Source organism: Denticeps clupeoides, chromosome 14, assembly GCF_900700375.1.
Source record: "Denticeps clupeoides chromosome 14, fDenClu1.1, whole genome shotgun sequence".
NCBI lineage: Eukaryota > Metazoa > Chordata > Actinopteri > Clupeiformes > Denticipitidae > Denticeps > Denticeps clupeoides.
This window is the reverse complement of record NC_041720.1, coordinates 18,621,134-18,646,856: the sequence shown is the minus strand read 5'-3', so window position 1 is coordinate 18,646,856 and position 25,723 is coordinate 18,621,134. Positions and strand designations below refer to the sequence as shown.

The following is a 25,723-nucleotide window of genomic DNA, read 5'->3' as shown; positions in this document are numbered from 1 at the left end:
CTATTAACTCCTTTGTCTTGCTGACGTTCAGGTGGAGATTGTTCCTCTGGCACCAGTTCTCCAGATTTCCAACCTCCTCCAGGTAGGCTGTCTCGTCGTTGTCAGCAAACTTAATGATGGTGGTGGGGTTAGTAGTGGCTGCACAGTCGTGGGTGTACAGAGAGTACAGCAGGGGCCTTAAAACACAGCCGTGGGGGCTCCAGTGCTGAGAGTGATGGTGGCTGAGACATGTCCGCCCATCCTTACTGCCTGTGGTCTCCCGGTTAGGAAGTTGGAGATCCACTGACAGAGAGATGAGCTGAGTAATGCCTGGAAATCACCACCTTTCAGAAAAACTGACCTGGTGGAGCAAGCCTATTCAGACCGAGACAAAGCACCTGCAAACAATTCACAGCACACAATCAAGGATGAAGAGGAAGAGGAAGAGTTTTAACCTGTGGATGAATCTGGCACAGAAGACCTTTTAGAGGAGGATTTGGAGCATGTGTATGATGGGACAGCCTGTTCTGTACAGAATTCTGGAAAGAGGTGGGTGCAGCACTGGTCTGGGTGGTAGGGTAGTAGTAGCCTTGTGGGTAACACACTCGTCTATGAACCAGAAGACCCAAGTTCAAACCCCACTTACTACCATTGTGTCCCTGAGCAAGACACTTAACCCTAAGTTGCTCCCGGGGGACTGTCCCTGTAACTACTGATTGTAAGTCGCTCTGGATAAGAGCGTCTGATAAATGATGTAAATGGTCTGAATTCTGTTCTTTTGATTAAGACTTTTTCTTTTTGATTAGTAGTTTTCATACAAATTTTTTTAATTGTGAGTACAAAATGACAGGTCTTCACATTTTGTGCTGTCAAATGTTAATCAGATTGTATCAAGAGGTTCAAAATACAAAATGAAGGAACAGGAGCAAGTCAGGCATCCACACTGTTAGGTCCTCAAGATGGAAAAGGATTTCAGTAGGGATAGCAATCGCTATCAATCCCAATAATTACATAATTTTACGTATCGGGTATCTGACAGATGGGGCCAATCAACTTACTATTGAGAGTAAGGTTGTTGCTCCGGCACCAATCCACCATCTCCTCTTAAAAAAAAAACTGTGGTCTCTGAACTTCTGCTCACACCACGGGGAATTTATTTAAACTTTGACCTTTAAAGTGAAGTGATTGTCACATGTGATACACAGCAGCACAGCACACGATGCACACAGTGAAATTTGTCCTCTGCATTTAACCCATCACCCTGAGTGAGCAGTGGGCAGCCATGACAAGCGCCCGGGGAGCAGTGTGTGGGGACGGTGCTTTGCTCAGTGGCACCTCAGTGGCACCTTGGCGGATCGGGAATCGAACCTGCAACCTTCTGATTACAGGGCCGCTTCCTTAACCGCTAGGCCACCACTGCCCACCCCAACCTGCTAAGGGACCTCTGCACTCATCGACCAATAGAAACAAAACATGAAAGCGGGCTCTGTAACCAAGATGGAGAAGAGGTTGATCATAGCAGTGGGTGTGGTCCAAAGTGTATCCCTAGTTTTCTGTCTTTGAACATGGCAAGATTGGGAAGATGCAGAGGCATAGGCTGCTTACAATGCATGGTTGGATGCGGTAAGACTTTTAACATTTTTTTAAAGATCCTGTGGGTTTCTGGCATGATAAGGAGATCCCACATGTTTTCTACACATCATGTTTTGAGTTGTCCTGCATGTTCCCCTAATCTAAATTCCATTGAAGACGTTGGACATCAGTCCATAAAAAATGAATGTCAGTCCTAAACCATGGATGCCTTTCCTGAAGACATCTTCACCACATGGAGCAACGTTGGGGCTATATGTTACAAACATCCCAAATTGAAGCAGACTTTACTATTAGAGGCAGTACAATGATTTCTGCTGGAAAACTTCATGTGCATATTAACCCTAACCTGCCTAAAATGGTTGCTGACCAAGTCCCATCCTTCATGGAAACAGTATTCTGTGATGCTGTGGGATAATACAGCCTGACATACTACAAAAATGGTTCAAGGATGGTTTGAGGAACACAACAATGAATTTATATGTGTTCATGACTGAAATATTTGACCTGCCCTGTCTGTGTTGTTTCCAGGATCCCTCATCATACATGAAGTAGTGTAAAAGTCTAAAGCATGTCTTTCTCTCTCTCTGAGATGGTTGGATAATGACTCTGGGTTTTCTTCTCCCTTTGTTTTCAGTTATTGAGGCTTTGTCCCCAAGGTTTTGTAAACTGACACTGCATGATGTCACCCCAGGCTGTTATGGCAACCTGCTGAGGGAAATCACCCCTCCCAACATCTGCAGCTTGTAGTTGTGAGCTTGAGATAAATGATAGATAATTTATATACTTGTTGTTATAATGTTAGATTCATTAGAGTTTGCTCAGGATTAATCCATTTATTGTACATAATAAAATGTAAAATAAAGAAATTAGATGAAATTCTGAAAATGTGATTATTTTATCAAGAAGGACCATAGATTTGTTATTTTGTATTATATTTTTTCTTCGAATTTAGACTTTTGTGCAGAATTTGTCCACTGTTATTAAATTTACTGATAAATGCCAACTGTTGGGTCCTGTGGGAAAGAATAAATAAATAACATTGATGCCATTAAGTCAGTTAAATAAGTAAAATGCTTTCTGGCTTTAATCCATTGTGACATTGTTTCTGAAAAACTGCCATATTTCCTGCATTAAGATTTAATTTTATATTTACCAGGCACATTAAGAACGATTTACAAAATAACTTGCTGTAGCCTGATGTTTTTTATTGTTTAACTTTACTAATAATTTTTTCTACATTACTGGGATGTTTAAAACAAATCTGTTTTCTTTCATTGCTTTTGTACGCCCTCTACTGGTGCCACGTGACTGGTCTCTCCTCCTGATGGCTTGGTTTCCTCAGAGTCCTCAGATTTGGTTGCACACAAATGCAAAGTCCATTTTAAAGAGTCAGGTGTTGGTAAAATCCCACTGGCGGGTAAGGGAGCAGACCTGTAATCAGAAGGTTGTCGGTTTGAATCCCAAGCTGCCAAGGTGCCATTGAGCAAAACACCGTCTCCACACTGCTCACTTTTCATGGCTGCCCTCTGCTTACTACAGGTGATGGGTTAAAAGGACACATTTGTGTGCACCGTGTGCTGTGATGCAGTGAAAGTCACAATCACTTTACTTTCATGGTTCTTCAGAGAGAATTTTGATGAGATATTGATGAGACAGACACTGACATTTATTTATTAGGTTTGTCACTTGTGCTAGGGATGACTTAACACATCTTAATGGCTGTATTTGTGTACACAGTTGATGTGGGGGGGCAGAGCTTAATGTTTGCTCCTCCTCCTCTTCTGTGTGGTCACTGTGATGATAAGTGTTGGTGGAACAGCAGTATAACAAGCAATTAATAAAAGCAACTTTTCAATGTTTTTATCCTCTTATGATACTAACTGTGTTTGGCAATATACTTGGCCTATATTTATATTTCAAATTAACTCTCAGGCATGTTTTTCTACAAATATTAGCAAATATTTGTGTAAAGTCACTTGTTTTTTGTGTTTACAGTACTGACCAGATGTCTGACCAAAATGGCTGTAGTGTAGTTTTAGTGTAACATACTGTATCATTGCAGCAAACTGATGCAAGTCAACTGTTCAATTTTAAATCAGTCCAAATATTATATGCTGACATTTTCAGTAAAAGACTAAATTTTTAAAGCTTACAATTGCAAATTGCCCATAAATATCGGACAGCAGCTGTAGACGACGGTAAACTGGAGCTCCACCTGAAACATGTGACACTGTTACAACCATTTTACTTGTTATAACTGATAGAGACAATCTGCTTTTTCTGTTTAATATATACTATATTTTATATTATAGTTAAAATACTACTAGTACTACAACTAATACATTGTTAAATTATAGTAGTTGTATTGTGAATGAAAGGGGTGTGTAAAATCCTTCACAATGATGTTGGCTTTCCGGATGTAGTGTGTGTGTGGTAAATGTCTGTTATGGAGGGAATACAGACAGAATTTTGTGTTCTTGACAATCTCCACAGAACCATCGATGTTCAGTGGAGAGTGGTCCCTCCATTGTCTTCTGAAGTCAACCATCATCTTCTTCATTTTGTCCACGTTCAGAAACAGATTGTTGACCTTACTCCAGTCCATGAGTCATTGCACCTCCTCTCTGAACACTGACTCATCTTTATTGCTGAGGAGACCCACCACGGTCGCGTCATCTGCGAACTTGATGATGTGGTTGGAGCTGTGCATCGCTGCACCGTCGTGGGTCAGCAGGGTGAACAGCATTGAACACAGGCCTGAGGAGCTCCAGTGCTCAGTGTGGTGGTGCTCGCTCCCTAGTAATAGGCACATGGCATGGGGTCATGCCAAAAGGCACCTGAAGGATGCTGTTACCAATCCGGACAGACTGCAGTCTCTCAGTCAGGAAGTCCAAGATCCAGTGGCAGAGGGAAGAGTTCAGGCACAGCAGGCTCCGCTTCTCAACTGGGTACTGAGGAATGATGGTTTTGAATGCTGAACTGTCTATGAACAGCATTTATGCATATGTGTCCTTATCGTCCAGGTGGGTGAGGGTCAGATGCAGGGTGATGGCGATGGCATCGTCCGTGGAGAGGTTTGAATGATTTGCGGTGGGTCCAGGGTGGAGGGCAGCAGGTGGTGGCCTTGAGACACGTTGGAATGACAGTAGTACTCAGTGAGATGTTGTAGGTATTGGTGTGAACATCTGCCAGCTGGTCTGCACATTCTCTGAGCATCTTCCAGGGATATTGTCTGGTCCAGCAGCCTTTCGTGAGTTAACTCTGTGAAGAGGTTTCCTTCACATCCGCTGTGGTTAGACACAGCACCTGATCACTGGAAGGAGGGTTGGATTTCCTTGCAGTCCCATCATTCTGTTTTGTCAAATTGTGTGTAGAAGTCATTCAGTGCACCTGGTAGGGAGGGGTCACCGTCACAGGTAGAGGTTTTAGTCCTGTAGTTTGTGACGGCCTGGATGTCACATGCGTTGTGTGTCACCGCTGTCCTGGAAGTGGCTGTGAATTTTCTGCCCCGTGTGCAGGCTTTTCTGCTCTAATGGCTTGAGACAGTTTGGCATTTGCTGGTGTCGTGTTCTCTGTGAGTCCTCTGCTTTTAACCCATAGCCTTGAAAAGTGAGCAGAGTGGGGATGGTGTTTTGCTCAATGGCACCTTGGTGGCTCGGGATTCAAACCACAAACTACAGGACTAAAACCTCTACCTGTGACGGTGACCCCTCCCTACCAGGTGCGCTGAATGACTTCTACACACAATTTGACAAAACAGAATGATGGGACTGCAAGGAAATCCAACCATCTTCCCAGTGATCAGGTGCTGTGTCTAACCACAGCGGATGTGAGCGAAACCTCTTCACAGAGTTAACCTTCTGATTACAGGTCTGCTCCCTTACTCACTAGGCCTCCACTGCCCTACTCTCTGTACTGTAATACTGGTGTTGGTGTGGTCACCTGCCTCAGAACCGGTTTTGTGCGCTTGAGTAGTTTGTATGCTGGAATTAGTATAACAGTGATGTAGTCTGATTGGTAAAGATGGGGGCAGGGCTCCAGCTGAAAGTTGGGGCCAGAGGATGTGAAAGCTTTGCAGAGTTTGCCCTGTGCTTCTGGAACTTGTGAAATCAAGCTGGGTTAATGAATTGTATTTATTTTATTTAAAACAGGAAAGTAGCATATCTCTACTGTTACTTTAGCAATCATCTGCAGACAGCTAGCCACATGGAGCTGAAAACAGTCCCGGCCCAAGACAGGCCCAAAAAAAGGATAAGTCTTAGGGGCAGAGGTGGACTAGCGGTAAGTGGCCACGTAATTAGAAGGTTGCTGGTTCAAATCCCAATCGGCCACAGTGTCCCACACACTGCTCCCTGGGCACCTGTCATGGCTGCCCACTGCTCACTAAGGGTGATTGTTAAAAGCATGTGTGCACCATGTGCTGTGCTGCAGTGTTTCACAATGACATCACTTCACAGGTAAGATTGTTACCATAGATGAAACACACAAATTAAAATGGAAAATTTATTTGAGAAGTCCAGCCTCAGACAATAGTTTCCATTCCTTCATTCATTTGACTTCACCATTGCATCTATGCCAAAGACACTTTCTGATATCAGTCTAGTAATACAAATGAGTGAAGTCCCCATTCACACTTAACCTCAATACCCAGAACTGGAAGCTCTGAGCATGGGTTACTGAGTTTAAAAAAAAAAAAAAAAAAAAAAAAAATGGGGGGGAATAAAGCTGAAAACACACCACGTCTTTGATAAAATGCCAGACTTTTGCATCTACAAACCAGCTAAAAGTAGGTTTGACAACTTAACGGGGCCTGAGGATATATAAGATTTGCTTTGCGGAGCTTGTCCTGTGCCTCTGGAACCTGCAAAAAAGGGAATGAGTTTTTTGTAGCGCATGACAAATTCTACAGATTCAAAAAGGTGATTTAAGAAGTACTGATTATGTAATCTTCTGCATACCTCTCTTTACACTCTTGATCGTAGGCAGACCAACACATTGTGAGCTGCACTCTCCATAATCATGTTTAATGGAATCACAGAGAACAGTATCACAATGAACAAAAATCTAAAAAAAATAAATAAAATAAATTTCAGAAGATTAAAAAAAAATGCAATTACATGCATTTAAATAAGAAACATACGTTACCTGGTCCGTCACACCCAAGGTGTCATTGACAAAAGCAAACATCTTGAAATCGAAGCGCTTTATGTGAGAGGGGAATTGTACTCTGGTATCCCTTGTTACAGGGTGCAGTGTTGTATGAAGGTTGTCTTCAAAATTCTCACAACTTGTAGAAAAATTCCCCACAGAAAAATTGGGTTATTAGAAACTGCAAGACCATAAGTAGGAAACTCAGAGAGGAGAGAAAAAAAATCTTACCCATCCACAACAAGATCCCAGCTTGGGGTAGACAGTCGTTCTCCACCCAGAGTAGCCCAGCAGTTCTTCAAAACAAGCTCTATATGAGGGTCAGTGGAGTCTACCAGCTCAACCTCAAAGTACAGAGGGTGTCTCAAATGTTTGTGCACTGGGTAATCCTCATTTGAATAGAAGGTACTGTAGGAGATGTCTGGCAGAGGGAATTTATGTAAAATTGTAGGCAACAGAATGGGCATGAAGCTGAAAGACAAGCTGAAGTCATACCTGTCGCCAGTCTGATTCTGACTGGCAGTTCTCCAATACCAATTTCTACTCCATGAGTAATGGTTTGAGAATTGGTATTAAGTACTATTTGCTGAGTCTCATTGATTATGTAATAACAAGAAACTGTCAAGCTGAAACAGATGACATCTGATCAGAACACAACATCCTGATAAAATGAAACAAAAGTTGACAACCCCACCAACCAGTAATCCAAATCAGTTGTCTTTGAATATTTCCTTGCATTCCCATGAGCCAAACAGATCTCATTCTCATAAATCATGAAGCCATCAAAGAACTGTTGGGCGGAGGGGGGATAAAAATAACCATCTTGTTCAAACATTACAACAATATCTGCAACATTAGACATACCTTTCGAGTTGTTCCACAGCGGTTAACATCAAAAGAGAAATAAGCAAAGCGGTCATTACTGAAGATGGGTGGACAAGAGGGATCCTTCAGTGTGAGCTGACTCGGAATGAGGCTTGTTACAGACTCAGCCTTCACAGCCAGTGCAGTCATGGTGCCATTAGAGAAACACTCTAGAAAATCAAACAAGACTTTAAATGACAAAGTATTTGAAAATTATATAAGTAACAACCAAAAAAAGCCAATGAACAAATTTCAATTAAAGAGTGCATGAGACTAGCATTCAGTCGAACCCTTCAGTGTAGTTTGGTTTTAGTGCAGACTTCTGGAACATCTGCCATATCAGATGAGTTTACAAAAAAAAAAAAAAAAAAAATGCATGGTCATGTTTCAGGGGGTAGGGTGCAGGACAGAGGTTTGAGCCTGTGGATTTGATGGGTGGACCATCTTGAACCTACAATGGTCACATTGAGGTCACTAGCCAGGTAATAGTTTGCCTATGCAGAAAAGGTTTGTCATCTTGGAGGCCTCTCCAATCTGAACACTGCTTTTCCAGATGTTCAGAGTGGCTTTTTTTTTTTTTTTTTTTTTAGAATTTTTGGTGTCTTTTGGTCAGCATGTTTGGTCAACAGGGAACAATCCTGACAAACAATGGCTCAAAGAGTTTTCCCCTGTGGGACTATCAATGTGCAGCCAGGGGATGCAGTGAGTCATTTATGTTGCAAATCTAACCCTGTATCTCAGTTATTCTAGATAGGTAAACAAAATTACTGCCCGTACAGAAAATCAGAAATGCAGGCCAGAAAGCCAGCAGACCTCAGCCCCTGAACCATGATCTGAAGAGTACCTTCAGCTTACCAATCATTGCCATGGGAAAAGTACAACCCAAGGAAAAGTCACTAATTCTTCTATTGTTGAATGGGTCCCAGAAAACCAAGTCAAGTCTACCTCGCACTGCTGTTGATTGAACAAGCTGTAAAAGGGGAGCACAGTTGCAGATGGAAGACATGTTGGATGACAATCACTGTACACTTGCAATATTGTGGTCTATAAGAGTGGCTAAAGCATTTCACGCCATGTCATACAGGGTATTACTGACCATTTGAATTTGAAATTTCAAGACCTCCATATCTTTATTTCTGAATGCTCAACCAAAACAAAAGTGAGGGAAAATTGAATGCATTTTTACCGAGACCACAGCATCAGGAGCCAAGAATGGTACTGCAAAACTCATATGAGTGCTGTTCTCAGTGAGCCCATACTCCTCAGCCAGAACGGATGTCAGTTCCCGCTTGCCCAACATGGTCTTGAAGTACTTGCCTTGACCTCCATACTCCACAGTGACATGGTAGTAACCCTCATCACACGAGCCGGTAACAGTGGGCAGGGCTACCAAATGAGAAGGCACAGGTCAGACAGAGCAAGATGGACAAATGCGATGCAAGAAGGGAGTGTTACCTGCAAGCTGTAAAACAGCCTCTAGCAGTACAGGGTGGGTAAACATGCTCTGCTCAGGTTTAACCAGTAGCCCAAAGACCAGAGGCAAGGTGTAGACTATAGTCACTGGGTTTGGACTCTGAAATAGGTTTACAGGTGAGATGCGATGGTTTATGTCTGTTTAATGCACATTAAAATATAAGTGGAACATACACTCTGGAAAACTGCAGAATCTGAAAATGGCACATGCAGAGTGAAGGTCTTAGAGCCATTTGCCAGCCTTTGTTCTTGAATGTTGTAACCCCTCACATTCGCCTGAGCAACAGACAGCGAACCAGCCTGTAAGGTTATATTCACTAGCTCGACGTCTTCAAGAAACGCACCAAGGAGCACATCAAACATCTGCTCTTCTGGAACAGTATCTGTTGGGCACCAGTCAATAAAAATAAATAAAAAAAACCATACTCTTACATCTAAAAACACAAAACCTACAAATTACTTACAGTTAATCACAACCAGTGGTCTGCGCATAAGTGGTGTGTTGATGGGGAAGAAAGCCTTGTATCTGGTCAAATGATCAGAGTCTTCCTCACGCCACACAATCTCAACCATGGGCTTGATAATGTAAGTGATGTGATACTGATTGTCCACAGCACGGCTCTATCACAGAGGGGGGAGGGGAAGAGAGAAAAAAGGTCACCCAATCAGTAGTGAGGTTTATTTTATTTTTTTAGTTAAAAAGGAGGAAATGTAAATACCTTATAAAATCCGTCAGATCCCCCAATTGGTAGCTCAATGACAATGTGTGACTCACTCACAGACATCACATAACCCTTGGCAGCCATTTCTGCATTAGTAAGTATCTTTCCATCAATTCCCATGTGCACTTCAAGGGTTTCAGAAGTGGTAGAAGTCAGCAAGGGGTTGATGTGTCGAGGAACGGTCCAAATTATACGATCCTCAATGAATTTGAGACCACCTATTTAAAAAGCAACAGAAATGTTTTTGGAAGGAAATAAATGTAAAATGAAATGAAAAATCACATTTCTCCTCACACACCAGCAGGACAGACAGCAGCAGTGTCCAACATAGTCACAGACCATTTTTCCTTAAAATAGGTGGTAACTTTGAAAACTTTCATTGGGACGCCAGCAACCTGTTTGTGACAGATAGAGAGTCAAGGAATGTCAAAGCCAAGGAAGACAAACCAGTAGAGGCTCCAAGCTCACATTTTCTGTGTACACCTCTCTCGCATCATAGGGACTTCGAATGATCAGCCGTGATGGGCTAGTAGCCACACCATAGCCAGCATCCCGAGCTTCATTCAAAAACATAGGCTTCTCTTTTGATGGACCATATTGGAAGACCATTTTCCAGATGTGTTTTAGAGATGTAATGGGCTGTAGAAGAAACAATTTAAAAGTGAAAGGCTTAAGGGCCCAGAAGACTGAAGCATGTTCAATAAAAGACCTACCGTTAGCGCATAATCAAGCTTTTCGGGTGCCACATTACTTCCATGCCGATTTAGAAGGCTTTGTGTGCTACGATCCATTTCAGGTGGAAGCCGGTCCACTGAAACCTAGAAAAACACCATGGTTAGTGTAAAAAAATATAAATCCATTTGTTATATAAATCCATTGTTGCATTATAGTGGATGCTCAAGTGCACATTATTACCTCCATATAGTTAGTTTCACACAGAATTTCCCGAGACACCCATTGGTTTCTACAAGTCTTGGACACCTCCTGCATGTCCACTGCAGACGTGTGTCCGTTGTACATTCTAAGCCTCAGGGTCATGTCAAATACTTTATCTTCCTACATATTTATATAATAAAAAAAAAAAAAATGAAAAAAAAAAAAACAAACATTAAGTCATTCAACAAAGCAAAGGCAACAAAGAGAGTCTGCAGTTACACGGTCTGCAGAAAAACAGCTCAACAATGATGCAAAGATCTTCGAATTTCCATAAGGGTTGGCATCCACGCTGTAGCCACATTTTGCGGCCAAGTCAGCTGTAAGAGGAATAAACTGAGTGCCATCTGAAAGAAAAATTAGCAAAATACAAATCATTAACAAGAATATACTTCATCATTTAATAAGAATTCCCACCACTGAACCCTTTCACAAGACCTCTAAATGCATATGAAAACTCACTATTGGCATCCACTTCAAGTCGCCTTCCTGCAATCAAACTTTTGTCCAATGTAATCCTCATAATGTTCCCAAGGCACTCTGACTTCAGTCCAGACCCTGTGACAAATATTAATAAAATTGAGTGTTAACAACTGAAACACTGAATGCGCTAAAACCTTCAGGTTTACATTTACATTTACGGCATTTGGCAGACGCCCTTATCCAGAGCGACTTACAACGTGCTTTCAAGTTTATATAAACTTACTTTGTATAAGGTTTTTCTGAGAATCAGCCAATGTAATCACAGAAGCCCACAAAGCACTGAAAATATTAAATTGGTGTTAGATCATTTATTGGAGCCATTTATTCTGATTTGCACCATATAAAATAATGTTAAAACTCACAACTTAAGTAGTTGAACCAGGACCATCTTTTACCATACAGTCTTATAAGCTGTGGCTTGCTTATGAAACAGCTGAATGGGACCTATGACCAGCAATGCTCAGTACAGTGATAAGGCCCTAAATCGTTTCTGGCAATTTAACAGGGAAGCTGAGCAGCACAGGTGACCTTTATTGTTGTTAATGAGTCTAAATAGATGATTTGTTGGCCAATCACATTACAGTCCACACCTTCAACAGCAAATGCTGATAAGATCCATTTGTGCTATCAATAGTCAACTGTTTATTTTATCACGTGACATATATATACACATAATTAATCATTGTTTATTTATCATTAATAATTAAGAAGTTTCCATTTTGCACAGGCAGGATGTGTCAGTTAGCTGGTTTAACCTAAGATTTAAAGAGCTGAACAATCATCTTAAATAAACCCAACTAATTGAAGTGCTCATTTGGCAACAAATGGAACAACACAGGAAAAGCAAAGAGGCCAGTCCAAAGACTGAAAAGATTTTAAAGAGCCGCTATTACGAAATCTGAAGTCTTGTTCTGAAACTCTGCCATGATGCAGAATTGCAGCCAGTTTGATCCTGTCCCACAATGAGATTTCCCCAGGACGCACCGTTTCGATTTCTGTATCTTAAAATGCTAATGAGGAGAGAGGCAGGATGAGGAGGAGAGAAGGGACATTTTCATAATAGGGGACCTTTAAGGGAGCTTGAATCTGTTTTTATTTTAAATATTACAACATACTAATTATACTGAATAAACCATCCAGTAAATATTCTTAACAAATTAGCAAAACTACATTTGCGACAACATTATCATCATACAATAAATGTACACATGTAAATTTATCTGTCAACACAATAAGTACATAGTTATTGAGGGAAAATTAATATCCCCTATTCATCTTTTCTTCTTTGTCCTTTATTGTTTGTTGTAGACTCAGTTTGGCATCTTCAAAGTTGACATTCAGTTCCAGAGCTTTCTTGAAGTCCCGCTCAGCATCTTCAAAGAAACCTAAAAATAAAACATGTACAACATTTAAATTGGCCTCTTTTTAATCCAGGTAAAATCTAGTTACCCCATTATTTATTAACCGGTCTGTAGAGTATCAGTCCTCCGTCGTAGTACAGAACTTGTATTATTTTTATTACCCAGTCTGTTGAGAATCAGTCCTCCATCGTAGTACAGAACTTGTATTATTTTTATTACCCAGTCTGTTGAGAATCAGTCCTCCGTTGTAGTACGGAACTTGTGTTATTTTTATTACCCGGTCTGTAGAGTATCAGTCCTCTGCCGTAGTACGGAATTGTATTATTTTTATCACACGGTCAGTAGAGTCTAAGTCCTTTGTTGTAGTACAGAACTTGTATTATTTTTTATTACCCAGTCTATTGAGAATCATTCCTTTGTTGTAGTACAGAACTTGCATTCTTTTTATTACACGGTAGGTAGAGTATCAGTCCTATGTTGTAGTACAGAATGTGTATTATTTTTATTACACGGTAGGTAGAGTATTAGTCCTATGTTGTAGTACAGAATGTGTATTATTTTTATTACCCAGTCTGTAGAGTATTAGTCCTCTGTTGTAGTACGGAACTTCAAATTCACCATCCGCCTCGACGGCAGCGGTGTGGTCCTCCATCGCCTCGTAAAAATCAACTCTCAAGTACTTTATCTGGCCGCGATTATTCAAGGCGACGGACAGGTCTCCAGCATCACACTTTCTAAAACAGAAACCAGATGTTATACATCTTTTGATGTATGAGAGGAAGTACATTAATACAGTTACCTCGGCTGTGCGGCGCAGGCGCTGATGAATCGAGAGTAGAGCGCCTCGGCCCGAGTGAAGTTCTTCTGACCAAATTCCACATGCGCTTGTTGCAGTATGTCCTCAGCTTCCTTCTCCATTTTTTCTGGAATAATTCTCGCATTTCATGATAATGATTCTATTAACTCGAACGCTGCCTCGTAGGTCAGCTCGTTCAGTTTCTTCGACTGTGAACTTTTTGCTGGTATCGTCGTGTTGTTGTTGTATTAGTGACCCCTAGCGGCCGGGAGTTTAACTGCAGACTGGCTGGTTTCAAATGAAGGCTCCTGAACTCGCCTGAACACAGCATTTGCAAAGGGGCTTGAAGAACAAAAAACGGCGTCAAAAGGCCACATCTCCTCTCACGCCACATCTCCTTTCAAAGCCTGTTCAGGCTTTGCAAGGGGGACCCAAAGAGGAGGAGGAGAAGGTTTTATTTTATGATGAGAACAATGCTGATTGTTTCCAATGTGATTGAGAAGCAGATTCCACTGATTCTACACAGCACAGTGGAGGAAGGTCCATCATGATCTGGGGCTTTTTTTCCTTCAATGGTACTTCTGGTTGTGCATAGTTGCCAGATGATGGTGGGACCAGATGATCAGTGTCTAGAACATGATACATAATTAAGTAATTAATTCAATTATTTAAAAATTAAGAAACATGTTAGACGTGACCCGCATTTCATTAAGTAATTTGTTTTGACAGAAACCAAAGGTTTGCCAATATTCGAGGCTGTTGATATAACAAACAAGTCTCAGCCACCCCTCAGCCATTTACAGCATTTATCAGACATCCTTATCTGTACTTACAATATTATCCTTCATTGGCTTCCATACTTGCAGCCATTACATTCATTAAATATATTGCTGATATTTTTCACCAAATGCGTCGTGTATCAGGCAGTGGGCCACAGGTTAGAAATCATTGCTCCTCTATGTTCCTGTCATGGCTTACTGAGCCTACATAAAAAAAAAGTGGTTTTATTGTCACATCATATAACACCAATACACAGTACAGTGCATATGAGTGAAATTCTTGTGTGCAAGGCAGGGAGGGGGTTACAGAACCAATAATCATATATATATATATATATATCAATCTATGCAACAACAATTGTAAATTCAGATATTTGGCTCTGTGTTTTATCAATTTTTCAGTGTTTCCATTTTTATGCCCACATAATGTGTATAGATTCCTGTTTTCTGTTGGAGTTTAGCTTGATGCTCCCTGAAGATTCTCTCCTTATGTCCACTTTAAAATCACTCTCAGAAACTGCTTCTCTCCACTCTGTTTCCTTCTCCAGCTGCCATATCAAAAAAGAACAGCAAAAGTCCCTTATTACTATTACTTATTCCACTTAAATTAAACTTAATTTAGGCTCCTGCACTGTACTGTCTAAAATGAACTAAATGTGATCACATTTAGGAAGGAAAGAAGGAGGGTTAGGGTGGCAGGTCTTACAGGCCATTGCAGTGTATTTGTCCCATTTGGTGGGTGATTTGAACCAGACTGTTAGGGTGGAGCGTGAGCTGCTCACTTCATTTGGTGGTTTCAGTCTTTTTTTATAAGCCGATGACTTGAAAGTGAAGTGAAAGTGATGTCACATGTAACACACCACATGTGTATTATAAGTATTTGAGCAGCTCCTAATATTGGCCTTCACAATTTTTCACAAGTTTTTTTTTTTGTGCATCACTTTGTGTCACTTAACTAAACCTCAGATGCAGAAGTTCTGGCATTTCTAATCACAGTCAACTGAGTTCAATGCAAACATCAACCATGGTGACAAAAATGGTTGTCATTTATTAAGCATTGTTGTGGCTTGCCTTAAAATGGCTGGGTTGTCTTATTGGGTGCATTGTATTTAACTCTTCATATTCCATTAATAAGGACTTAGTGATTTTTTTGGGGGGGGGGAATTTAAATATTTTACCATTTGTGCTTTCATTAATTAGATTCTTTTTCCAAAAAAAAGAAAACCCTACTCGGCTTGGACAAGGGTTTAAAAGTTTATTTCAGTACACAGCTTAATGTAACCGTAAACTCTGTCTATGTGGTGGGAGTGGCCCATGATGAACTAAATCCGCAAATGGAGGAAAACATTGTGTCAGCAGTATAGCATTACAACATAACATTTATTCTATTGCCAAATACCTCTATTCAGGCCTTCTTGTTGCATGCGCTGTCGTTTACTACACTGGCCATTACAAACTTCATCCAGAAGACCGTTTGAGTTGCATAGTAAAACATCACAATGGAAAAAGACCTGGGTGAAAAAGGCAGGATTCATACTTCTGGTGTTTACACATGGAGAAGACATGTTTGTTAAAACTCTTTTAATAAGAAAGAACAACTGACTTTCAAAGTATACCTGAGCTCGCAAAACTTGATCTTCAATGAAAGAGAACATCCTCACTTCAAATCTCTTGTAGTGACCAGGAAACTGCACCCTATGGTCTGCCACCACCGGGTGGAAGACTGTGTGGTCCAAGTCTTCCAGGTTCTCACAGCTTAGATGAGAGTTCAGAGATATACAGACACAATGGATTGTAACTGTTTCCTGTGTTTATACAGACTTATAACCACGTATGAACACACTAGGACTTGATATAAAACTGAAGTTACCATCTGTACAAGAAGATACCTGTTAACTATGATGTCCCATCTGGCCATGGCTTCCCGGGCTTCATTCATAGTGGCCCAGCAATTATCTAAAATAAGCTCTACCCGCGGATCTGTAGATTCCATCAGCTCCACTTCAAAGTACAGAGGCTGCTTCAAAAAAACCTGCAAGGGGAATGACTCCTTGAGGAAAAATCTGCTGTAGGTCTTATCTGTGAGAAGGGGCGATAGAAAAGTTATTTAGGAAGAAAATGAAGACTAAAGCTTGACAAATTTAAAAACTCACCCTGAAAGAGTTTCATACGAACAGGAAGTTCCCCAGAGTTGAACTCTGCGATGGGCGTGTCCATTTGAAATTCGTTGCACTGATGCAGACCGGATGGGGGCACGGGGAAACGTGTAGTTAAACCGGTAGTGAAGAACCCTAAAGTGCCATTAGACTTGACTGTGTAGGTGCAAGAGAGTGTTAACCTATGGGATTTGGAGAGGTTTATGAGTGGGCATACACACAGCAAAATTAATAAAAAGGAAAGTCACAGATCCTTACAGATATTCAGGTTCTTCAGTTCTTAAATGTGCTCCTGTTTTCAAGGAAACTTCATTCGCATACATCATGACACCATCTAAAAACTTTCCAAACAAAATTAAAGTTAAAAATATGCTAAAAACAATAGAAACATAAAACATGTAATCCTTGCACACCCTTCTAGTGGTCCCACAGGAGTTTACACTGAAGGAGAAATAAGCAAATTGGCTAGTGCTGAATAGAGGCTTGCAAGACGGGTCAGTCAAGGTCAGCTGACTCGGACTCAGACTAGGCACAGACTCCAGCTTCACAGCCAACACTCCCATGGTTCCATTAGGGAAACATTCTGGTGAAGGAGACATTAGATGAAACATGAACAAGTACATTTTGATGCACAAAAACCACAACCATGTCATTCTCACCAGCCATTGTCAAAGGGAAGTTGCAAGCCAGTGAAAACACTGAGATGTTCCAGTTGTTTATAGGATCTCGGAGAATCAAATCAAGTCTAGCTTTGATAGCTGCTGGTTTAATAGCCTGAGTACAAATAACATCGCTGGATCTTAGATTTTGCAACTCCAAATCTATCATTAGACTTGAAAGGAATAGGAACTCCTACGGTACCTCAAAAGCCACACTAGGAGCATCAAAGGGCACCATGATGGCAAAATGAGTTCCGTTTTCATGGAAGCTGAATTGTTCAGCAGTAAGAGGGCTTTTGCCAACCCAAGTAAGAAAATTGTGGCCCTGGTTTCCATATTTAATTATAATATTGAAGCTGTTCTGCTGACATGTGCCATTGACCTTTGGAAGAACTGAAAAGGAAGAGGGACAGAAAAATAAATATGGCACAAAAATGCATAGATCAGTAATTTACTACGACTGCTACTGTTTTCTTATACAGCATCAAAAGTGAGTACATATTGTAAATATTTCATGATATTGTTCCTTGGGACAACACTGAAGATATGCTTCTGTAACAGCGTACAGTAGTAAGAGTAGAAGTTGGACGTTTTATTTAAGCTTTATTGCGATTTCAGCTATATACATGTACACAGTACATAGTGAACTGAAATAAGGTTTCTCCGGAACCTGGTGCTACATGTAATATTTGAACAATTAAGACTGTTTCATACTGACAAAGTGCATGTGTGTGACATCAACAAACTGGGAAGACAGGCAGTGCAAGAATAACATTTAACAAAAAAACATGTAGACAATGAGACAGACAGCACTAAACAAGTGAAATGAATAATAAATGTTAGTAGTAAAATAGTGCAAATATTGCTGTGCAAAATGGAACGATGCATGAATGATATTACAGATAGATAATCATACAATATAACAGAGGTAGTGCGTGTGTGTGTGTGTGTGTGTGTGTGTGTCAGTCCAGATGGATGAGTCCCTGAGTGTTCAGGTGTCTGATGGCTTGTGGGATGAAGCTATTGCAGAGTCTGTCAGTGAGGGCCTGGATGCTTTGTACCTTTTTCCAGATGGTAGGAGGGTGAAGAGTGCATGTGAGGGGTGTGTAGATTCCTTCACAATGCTGGTGGCTTTCCTGATGCATCATGTGTGGTAAATGTCCATTATGGAGGGAAGAAAGATTCCGCTGATCTTCTCAGCTGGTTCACGGTCTGCTGTAGGGTCTTGCGGTCTGACATGTTGCAGTTCCCAAACCAGACAGTGATGCATCTAGTCAGAATGCTCTCAATGGTCCCATATAGAAGGTGATGAGGATGAGGGGTGGGAGATGGACTTTCCTCAGCTTCCAGGAGAGGTTCTCCTCTAAATGAACACAGAGGAACTTCTTGACTATCTCCACACAAGAACCATTGATGTTCAGTGGAGAGTGGTCCCTCCATTGTCTTCTGAAGTCAACAGTAATCTCCTTAGTTTTGTCCATGTTCAGAAACAGATTGACCTTACACCAGTCTGTCAGTCGTTGCACCTCCTCTCTGTATGCTGACTAATCGTTCTTGCTCATGAGACCCACCACAGTCGTGTCATCTGCAAACTTGATTATGTGGTTGGAGCTGTGCATCGTTTGACAGTCGTGGGTCAACAGGGTGAACAGCATTGGACTGTTGTTCAGTGTGGTGGTGCTGGAGATGCTGGAGGGCAGCAGGGTCTTCATATGTTTCATGACCAGCCTCTCAAAGCAATTAATCATGATGGTGTAAGTGCAACAGGACAGTAGTCATTAAAACACGACACTGAAGACTTCTTCGGCACGGGCACGATGGTGGTGGCCTTGAGACACGTTGGAATGATGCCGGTGCTCAGTGAGATGTTGAAGATGTCTGTGAGAACATCTGCCAGCTGGTCTACACATTCTCTGAGTATCTTCCAGGCATTTTGTCTGGTCCAGCAGCCTTTCATGAGTTAACTCTGTGAAGAGGTTTCCCTCACATCCGCCGTGGTTAGACACAGCACCTGATCACTGGATTTCCTCACAGTCACATTGTTCTGTGTGTCAAATCGTGTGAAGTCATTCAGCGCACCTGGTAGGGAGGGGTCACACTCACAGGTTGACGTTTTAGTCTTGTAGTTAGTGATGGCCTGGATGCCCTGCCACATGCGCAGCAAGTCACCAGTGTCCTGGAAGTGGCTGTGGATTTTCTGCCCGTGTGGACGCTTTGCTGCTCTTATGGCTGGAGAGAATTTGGTCCTCGCCGAGTAAACTTGTGGTCCCCTCAAAATAACTAAACACAGCCCAAAGTGAAAATGTCCAAAATATGGCTTCTGTGGAGTTCCCTAGAACTTCCCAGGTTGGGATCCTCTTCCACTCTTAAACAAGCTGTACACTACAGCTAATACTACTTTACATTGCACCTAATTCTCACATCTTCAGTCATGTCCCAAGGAAAGTTAAATTGATACATTAAATATTGTATCAAATTTACATAAATGTGAGAATGTAGCCTAAACATATGGTGGATACGGAAACGATTTGAAAAATTTAATTGCTTATAAAAATGTTAAAATCTGGGCACCACACATTCAGCAAACTTCAAATATTTAGACAGAACTAAAGTGACTACGGGTTAAGGAATTACCAATGTCTTTGAGTGTAGCGGTCACGCTTTCTTTGTGTGAAAACGTGGCCAGCTCAGGAAAAATAAGAAATCCATAAACAAGAGACAGCGAGTAGGTGGTGGACTCCAGACTTGGGTTCTTTAGAGGGGAAATAAATATAGAATTCATTACAAAAGCAAAGAAGCAAAGGTGTTTGGTCTTTTCATTCCACAATTCAGTAGGAACATAACATTTTGGTGAAAGTAAAAGATTCTTTAAGATGAAGAGGTCTAAACATTAGTTGTGACTCTGTGAGAGACTTACACTCCGTAACACAGCGGAGTCAGAAAATGGGACTTGCAGGTTAAAGGCCTTGGAGCCATTGGAGAACCACTGTTCCTGGACATTAAAACCTCGCTCATTCGCCTCAGCCACGGTCAACAGTGCATTCTGAAAAGTGATATTGACCAGCTCCACATCATGGAGGAACGTGCTCAACTGCACTGTAAACACTCGGTTTTCAGGAACAGTGTCTGTGGCATGATTAAAAGAGAAGAATCATACTGTAATTTAGAACTGTTATTGAAGAGAATCTATTTTCGTTTATATTTACTTACAATCATTCAGTCTGGGAGGGTTGGCAAATTGTGGAGTGGTGATTGGAAAGATAACTTTGTATTTTGTTTCATGAGGATGAGGACTTTCTCTCCACAGTATCTCAAGCATTGGCTCAATGCTGTATTCGACATAGTAAGTGTCATTGAAAGTGTAACTCTGGGGAGGAAATATTTTTTAAAATATAAAAATCAATTTAACTTAAATCAGTCTTAATATCATTGCATTTGAATCAAACAATTTTTTTTTTTTGCTCTGACCAACCTTGTGGCATCCATCAGGAGATCCGACTGGTATGGTAATCACAATGTGAGCCTCTGTGACAGACATGGTGTAATTTTTAGCCAGCATTTCATACTGGTCAAGTCGTCTACCATTGATTCCCATGTGCAGTTCAATCATTTCAGAGGTGTGTGAAGACAACAGGAGGAAGATGTGGCGAGGTACACGCCAGGTAATTAGGGTCTCTGTGAATACAGCACCACCTGGGACAAAATGGAACCAATTTGAAATAGAATCTTCAAATATAGGGTTTCTAAGATGGAACTCTATATATATTTTGCAACCAGAGGGGTGGAGAGAACTGTCTGGATCAAGTTTGCACCAACGTGGGCAGGGCCTACAAAGCAGCTTTACAACCACAAATGGGCTCATCAGACCATGCCCCCATACACAAAGAAGCAAAATGGATTCTTGGACCTGGACGAGTTTGCTGAATCTGTGATTTACTACTTCTGTAAGTGCATAGAGAAATATAACCATCCAGAAATACCAATTAAAAGCCCTGGTTCACCACTCAGGTGTGTGAGAGGGAGAGATGCTATACCAGCAATCAGACCTGCTAAACTCTGCCCTCCACAAACACAGGCGGTTAACTGACCGAAATGCACTTTACACATCACCGTCTCTGGGATGACTCTCTCATTCTCAGGATTTCTGTTAAATATTTATCCCACTTTAATTATGTAAATAGGTATATTACTGTAACTGGAACCCAAGGTCTTGGGTTCCAGTTTAGATGACTAAGATGACCGTTTACTTTGGCCTTTAAGGTGTATAGTGTGTAATTGCAGGTTTGCAGATAAAATCAAAATAATACAAAGTCATTGTTTCATAACAATTGGGTATTTTTTGGTAGAGCTGTAATCAGGTCTAAATAGTTAGGCCTGACCCAGCCTGAGCACAAGAGCAGATTTTAAAAAGCGCGAACCAGTTTACCGCTAAACATCGTGGAAAACAGAGGGCAGCAATTCTGTACCAGAATTGTGCAGGGATATGACCAGTTCGGATACAAATTGTTGCCGTAAATTCCATGTGGCTCGAACTGACACATAGTAGATCCATGTTCTAAACAAATCAGAGATGGTGAAGGGCAGGGCCTGCCTCTGATTGCTCATGGTAAAGATATTCCTGTACTGACTAGAGCCAGACAATGACAGCTTTTTAAAGAGAGAGGGGAGGTTCCACACCCCACAGAATATCGATGGAACTCTGGAGATAGTGAAGAACACAAAAAGTTCCTCCGTGTTCATCTAGAGGAGAACCTCTCCTGTCCTCCCAAAACTACCTAAACAACCAAGATAGCCCAGCAGTGTCTTTACTTCCTGCGGAGGCTGAGGAAAGCTTATCTCCCACCACCCATCCTCACCACCTTCTATAGAGGGACCATTGAGAGCATTCTGACTAGGTACATCACATCAGACTACAAGAGCCTACAGCAGATAGTGAGGAAAGCGGAGAAGATCAGAGTCTCTCTTCCCTCCATAACGGACAATTACAACACATCCAGAAAGCCACCAGAATTATGAAGGATGCTACACATCCCTCACATGCACTCTTCACCCTCCTACCATGTGGAAAAAGGTACCAAAGTTTCATCCCACAGGCCGTCAGACACCTGAACACTTTCCACTCTGAACAGACACACACAACTTAATCTATTATTGCACTGTTCCATTTTGCACTAGTTTTACTTCACACATTTATCACTTCTCTAGTTTAGTGCTGCCTGTCTCATTGTTGTCTACATGTTTGTTAAATGTTAATCTTGCACTGCCGGTGTCCTGTTTGCACTTTATGTAGCCCAGTTTATGTCCTACGTGCACTTTATGTCACTATAGAACTTTGTCAGCCAACATAACTGTACAAACATGCTCTATTTTATACATATTCAAATGTCATTTTTCATGGTCAAAGTCATAATTGCCAGTGCAGACCTAACCTCTTCAGGAGTCAATGTTTCTTCATAGCTGTGGGCTTCATGGCCATCATCCCAGAAGAACCCCTTTACTCAAAGAGCAGCACATCAGAGCTTGACTGAGGTTTGCCCATGAACATTTGAAAGGTAAAGGTGAGTTTTGGAGTTTGTGCTTTTGGTCTGATGGGACTAAACTGGAACTGTTTGGGCACATGGATGTTGCTTATGAAAAGAAGAGGCATCCAACCCCAGGAACACCCTTCCTGAAGTTCCTGGCAGCAGGATACTGGGAGCCTTCTTGGAATCATGAAACATTTGATATGAAATCATGTTGACATTTTGAGGGAGAATATGCAAAAATTTGCTCGTAGTCTAGGCTTAGGTCAAACAATACAATGACTCAAATCTTACATCAAAATAAGTTAAACAGTTCCTCAAGGATACCAGAACCAAGATCCTGGAGTGTCCCGCAAAAACGAGCCCAGACCTCAAACCTGAGAATCTGTGGTGGGCACTCAAAGTGAATGTCCATGCTCAGAAACCATGCAATTTGGACAATCTAGAACAATTTGCAATAAATAACTAAATAAATCCCACAGCAGACCCGGTACACAATTTTAATGGACAGGGGGCTAGTAATTCGGGAGTATTCATGTATTACGTGGTGTCATGTAGTATAACATTTTTGGGACTGAAAAGTGGTAGAAAAAAAAGAAAAAAAAACTGGTCATGTGACAATTCAAGCAGTCTGACCTGGCCCCAGGCGGATGTGAAGTCCGAGGAAGTGGACCTTGTAAAAGTACTTGGCATGTTGGTAATGCATTCCTGTAATATAGCTACAATGGTATAAGCTTGTTAGGTTCCTGACTGTTTGCGCTATGCGGTCCCCATGCAAATTAAGTATCTTTGTGACATTCACCACAAACATTTAAATATTACAGGAATGCACTATCAACGTGCTAATTACTGTATAATGTCTACTTCCTCATGCTTCACATCCAGCAGGTCTCTGAAAGTCTGAAAGTGAAGTGATTGTCATTGTCATTGTGAAACACCGCAAGCTTGCAGTGACATAATGAAATGTGCAAACCAGTCACCCATAGTGAGCAGTGGGCAGCCATGAAAGGCTGCCCAGGGAGTGGACATGACTAGCTTCTTTTCTACCACCTCGACGATTTTTCCCTTAGGGGCCTCCGTAGTGTATCAATAATATCCTAATTAAACTTAGGACATTGTTATTGAAAGAGTATGTGTGAACTGACAAAAGTATAATTAGCTACCATTTACACAATATTATATTGATCAGACTCAATATAAGGATCAGCTATGTTACCAGAGGCGGTACGACACGTGCTGGCCTAACCTCACCCACCTGTGGGACAAGCTGCTGCTGCATCCACAACGGTCATCATCCAGAGGTGCTTATAGAACAGAGAACTTTTAAACACTTGCATAGGAACCCCAGCCACCTGTAACATGCATTGAATAAATTGAAACAAAGAAATAATCCACATAAATCCATTTTTTTTTGTAATTGGCTCACATCCTGGGGGTAGGCTTCCGCGGTGTTGTATGGACTCCTAATGATGAGTTGGGTGGGAGAAGCTTGAAAGCCATAGCCCAGGCCTAAGAGCTCCTCCGGAAGAATAGGTCTCTCTGTTGGAGTGTAGAAGACAATTTTCCAGAGACTGAGCAAGGAGCGAAGAGCCTGGCACAGAGAGAGGACGTGAAGGTAGTCATAGTATAAGCACACAAACAAACTCACACAACACAAGCATTACACTGAAGCAAGATTTATACCATAGGAACCGCAATGAGTCCATCATCACCATCAGTCTTTCCTCCAGCAATTTTATGCTTTGACAGCTCAACATGTGGAAGATTAAATCTCAGAGACACCTAAAATGAAGTCCAACAAGTCAGTTATTAATCACATAAAACTGCTTTACAGACCCTGAAAATAAAACCAAACCAGGAGTTCAAATAAAAAATTCCCTCCATGTAGTTCTGAACGCAGAGAATTTCACGGGAAGCCCAGGTGTCATAGCTGCATGATTTGGTCACAGTTTTTATGGTTTGGGGTAAGTGGCCTTCATACATTCTCAGCTGTAAGCCCAAGTGAAATATCTTCTGCTCCTACAAAGCAAAAAACAGAACTGGCACTGTAATGACTCTTGAGCAACTGGTGGCACCCATGTCCATTTTAAACCTCAAATAAAGAAAGCGAGCAAAAACGAGCCCAAACCTCTTGCTCAGCGTAGCAGTTCTGAAGGGACACGTAAATCTGTATGTTGCCCCAGGGGTCCGGTCGAACCGTATAACCGCACTGAGAAGCCAAAACGTGGGTCAGGGGAAAGGTGCGAGTTCCATCTGGGGTGAAAGAAACGAACAAGAGAGGGTGACATCAGGACGCGATACAATGACAAGCAGTGGGTCATACTCACTGATGACGTCAATTTCTGTGCGTCTCCCTGCTAAAACTGAACGGTCCAGGCTCACACGCATCACATTTCCAAGGCATTCGGTGCGGATGCCAGCTGTTAACAAGAAATGCAATTAATCAAACTCATCTATTGAATATTATTTATTCCAAATGATGTTACATCACTTCTGAAATGGTTAAACAGGTCTTAAGATAAATTTATAAGATTATATTAACATTTTGTAACCTCCGTTACCATGCATTATTATAAACGTGTCAGCGCAGGACCAGCAATTTGCTATGGATTTTGCATTTTAAATCCTATAAATGTTAGTTAATATAGGAGAAAATCTCTTCAAGCTTTAACAGAATGTATGCATGGATAGAAATAGCGGAAGTCAGGTCTACTTTCAGACAAACTAATCAATAAAATGAAAGGTTAAAACTGTTTAAGCATTTAAATATATTAACAGTGAACAAAAGAGCAGTATATGGACAATAGAAGTACTAAAAATGACATAAATATTACTACAAACAATGTTGTGGTATAATGTGCTCACTTTGAGAAGCCACCATTCGTGCTTGTGTACATAGAACAAGGAGCCACATGGTCCTGGAAGGCGAGTGACAGAAACGAATTAAAATCCGAAACCCGCAGCCATGGGCCAGGGTCCGAACAGCAGCGGAACTTACGACGAGCACGCAGAAGACGTCATCCTGCCGCACGTTCACTGGCGGAAGTGGAGAGACGCGGCGGCGCGCGCGCGCGCCTAATCAGCCTGCTGGTGGGCGTGGCTTACAACCCGCGCAGGTGCGAGGCGATCACGTCATCATGACTTACATCCCAAGCCTATTTAATGTACATACTGGTATATACATTCTTTACGAGATCAACATTCAAAATGTCAAGAAATTACGCTGTTACAACCTCGTAGACTGCAGTGCGTGTG

The 25,723-nt window shown here is 41.5% G+C and overlaps 3 protein-coding genes across 3 annotated transcripts; all 3 read right to left on the bottom strand.

The window, feature by feature from the left end:
• Nucleotides 1-6,289: 6,289 nt before the first annotated feature.
• zpax1 (zona pellucida protein AX 1) lies at nucleotides 6,290-12,082 on the bottom strand. Its single transcript, XM_029002803.1, has 20 exons — nucleotides 11,419-12,082; nucleotides 11,175-11,270; nucleotides 10,935-11,059; nucleotides 10,695-10,835; nucleotides 10,493-10,597; nucleotides 10,248-10,418; nucleotides 10,078-10,174; nucleotides 9,777-9,997; nucleotides 9,522-9,678; nucleotides 9,232-9,440; nucleotides 9,040-9,157; nucleotides 8,771-8,970; nucleotides 8,440-8,554; nucleotides 7,585-7,754; nucleotides 7,419-7,510; nucleotides 7,216-7,346; nucleotides 6,952-7,141; nucleotides 6,718-6,859; nucleotides 6,531-6,636; nucleotides 6,290-6,433 (listed from the first exon to the last, which is right to left on the bottom strand). The coding sequence occupies exons 2-20, from the start codon at nucleotides 11,233-11,235 to the stop codon at nucleotides 6,342-6,344; spliced, it is 2,643 nt and encodes an 880-aa protein (XP_028858636.1). The 5' UTR covers nucleotides 11,236-11,270; nucleotides 11,419-12,082; the 3' UTR covers nucleotides 6,290-6,341.
• Nucleotides 12,083-12,264: 182 nt separating this feature from the next.
• On the bottom strand, nucleotides 12,265-13,591 carry ttc32 (tetratricopeptide repeat domain 32). The gene is made up of 3 exons (XM_029002802.1): nucleotides 13,356-13,591; nucleotides 13,124-13,290; nucleotides 12,265-12,580 (listed from the first exon to the last, which is right to left on the bottom strand). Exons 1-3 carry the CDS (start codon nucleotides 13,472-13,474, stop codon nucleotides 12,453-12,455), a joined length of 414 nt encoding a protein of 137 aa, XP_028858635.1. The 5' UTR covers nucleotides 13,475-13,591; the 3' UTR covers nucleotides 12,265-12,452.
• On the bottom strand, nucleotides 13,580-25,500 carry LOC114763713 (uncharacterized). The gene is made up of 23 exons (XM_028953468.1): nucleotides 25,467-25,500; nucleotides 25,334-25,386; nucleotides 24,796-24,888; nucleotides 24,597-24,721; nucleotides 24,365-24,487; nucleotides 24,152-24,250; nucleotides 23,895-24,059; nucleotides 23,724-23,820; nucleotides 20,419-20,639; nucleotides 20,157-20,313; nucleotides 19,864-20,072; nucleotides 19,581-19,698; nucleotides 17,149-17,339; nucleotides 16,947-17,061; nucleotides 16,701-16,870; nucleotides 16,546-16,628; nucleotides 16,285-16,469; nucleotides 16,021-16,210; nucleotides 15,748-15,886; nucleotides 15,531-15,642; nucleotides 14,555-14,679; nucleotides 14,186-14,335; nucleotides 13,580-13,981 (listed from the first exon to the last, which is right to left on the bottom strand). The coding sequence occupies exons 1-21, from the start codon at nucleotides 25,487-25,489 to the stop codon at nucleotides 14,642-14,644; spliced, it is 2,706 nt and encodes a 901-aa protein (XP_028809301.1). The 5' UTR covers nucleotides 25,490-25,500; the 3' UTR covers nucleotides 13,580-13,981; nucleotides 14,186-14,335; nucleotides 14,555-14,641.
• Between the last annotated feature and the right edge of the window lie 223 nt (nucleotides 25,501-25,723).

Coding starts and splice junctions, on each gene's coding strand:
- zpax1 (XM_029002803.1), bottom strand. CDS start 11,235: ATGAGGATTACATTGGACAAAAGTTTGATTGCAGGAAGGCGACTTGAA. Junction 8,555..8,770: donor CTCCTGATGCTGTGGTCTCG/GTAAAAATGCAT, acceptor CCCCTTTTACAG/CTTGTTCAATCAACAGCAGT. Junction 7,755..8,439: donor TTTTCCCATGGCAATGATTG/GTAAGCTGAAGG, acceptor TTGATTTTCTAG/AGTGTTTCTCTAATGGCACC.
- ttc32 (XM_029002802.1), bottom strand. CDS start 13,474: ATGGAGAAGGAAGCTGAGGACATACTGCAACAAGCGCATGTGGAATTT. Junction 13,291..13,355: donor GCCTGCGCCGCACAGCCGAG/GTAACTGTATTA, acceptor TTTCTGTTTTAG/AAAGTGTGATGCTGGAGACC. Junction 12,581..13,123: donor ACTAATACTCTACAGACTGG/GTAATAAAAATA, acceptor TTTTATTTTTAG/GTTTCTTTGAAGATGCTGAG.
- LOC114763713 (XM_028953468.1), bottom strand. CDS start 25,489: ATGACGTCTTCTGCGTGCTCGTC. Junction 24,488..24,596: donor ACTGCTACGCTGAGCAAGAG/GTTTGGGCTCGT, acceptor TTTGCTTTGTAG/GAGCAGAAGATATTTCACTT. Junction 20,073..20,156: donor CCCTCCCAGACTGAATGATT/GTAAGTAAATAT, acceptor ATCATGCCACAG/ACACTGTTCCTGAAAACCGA.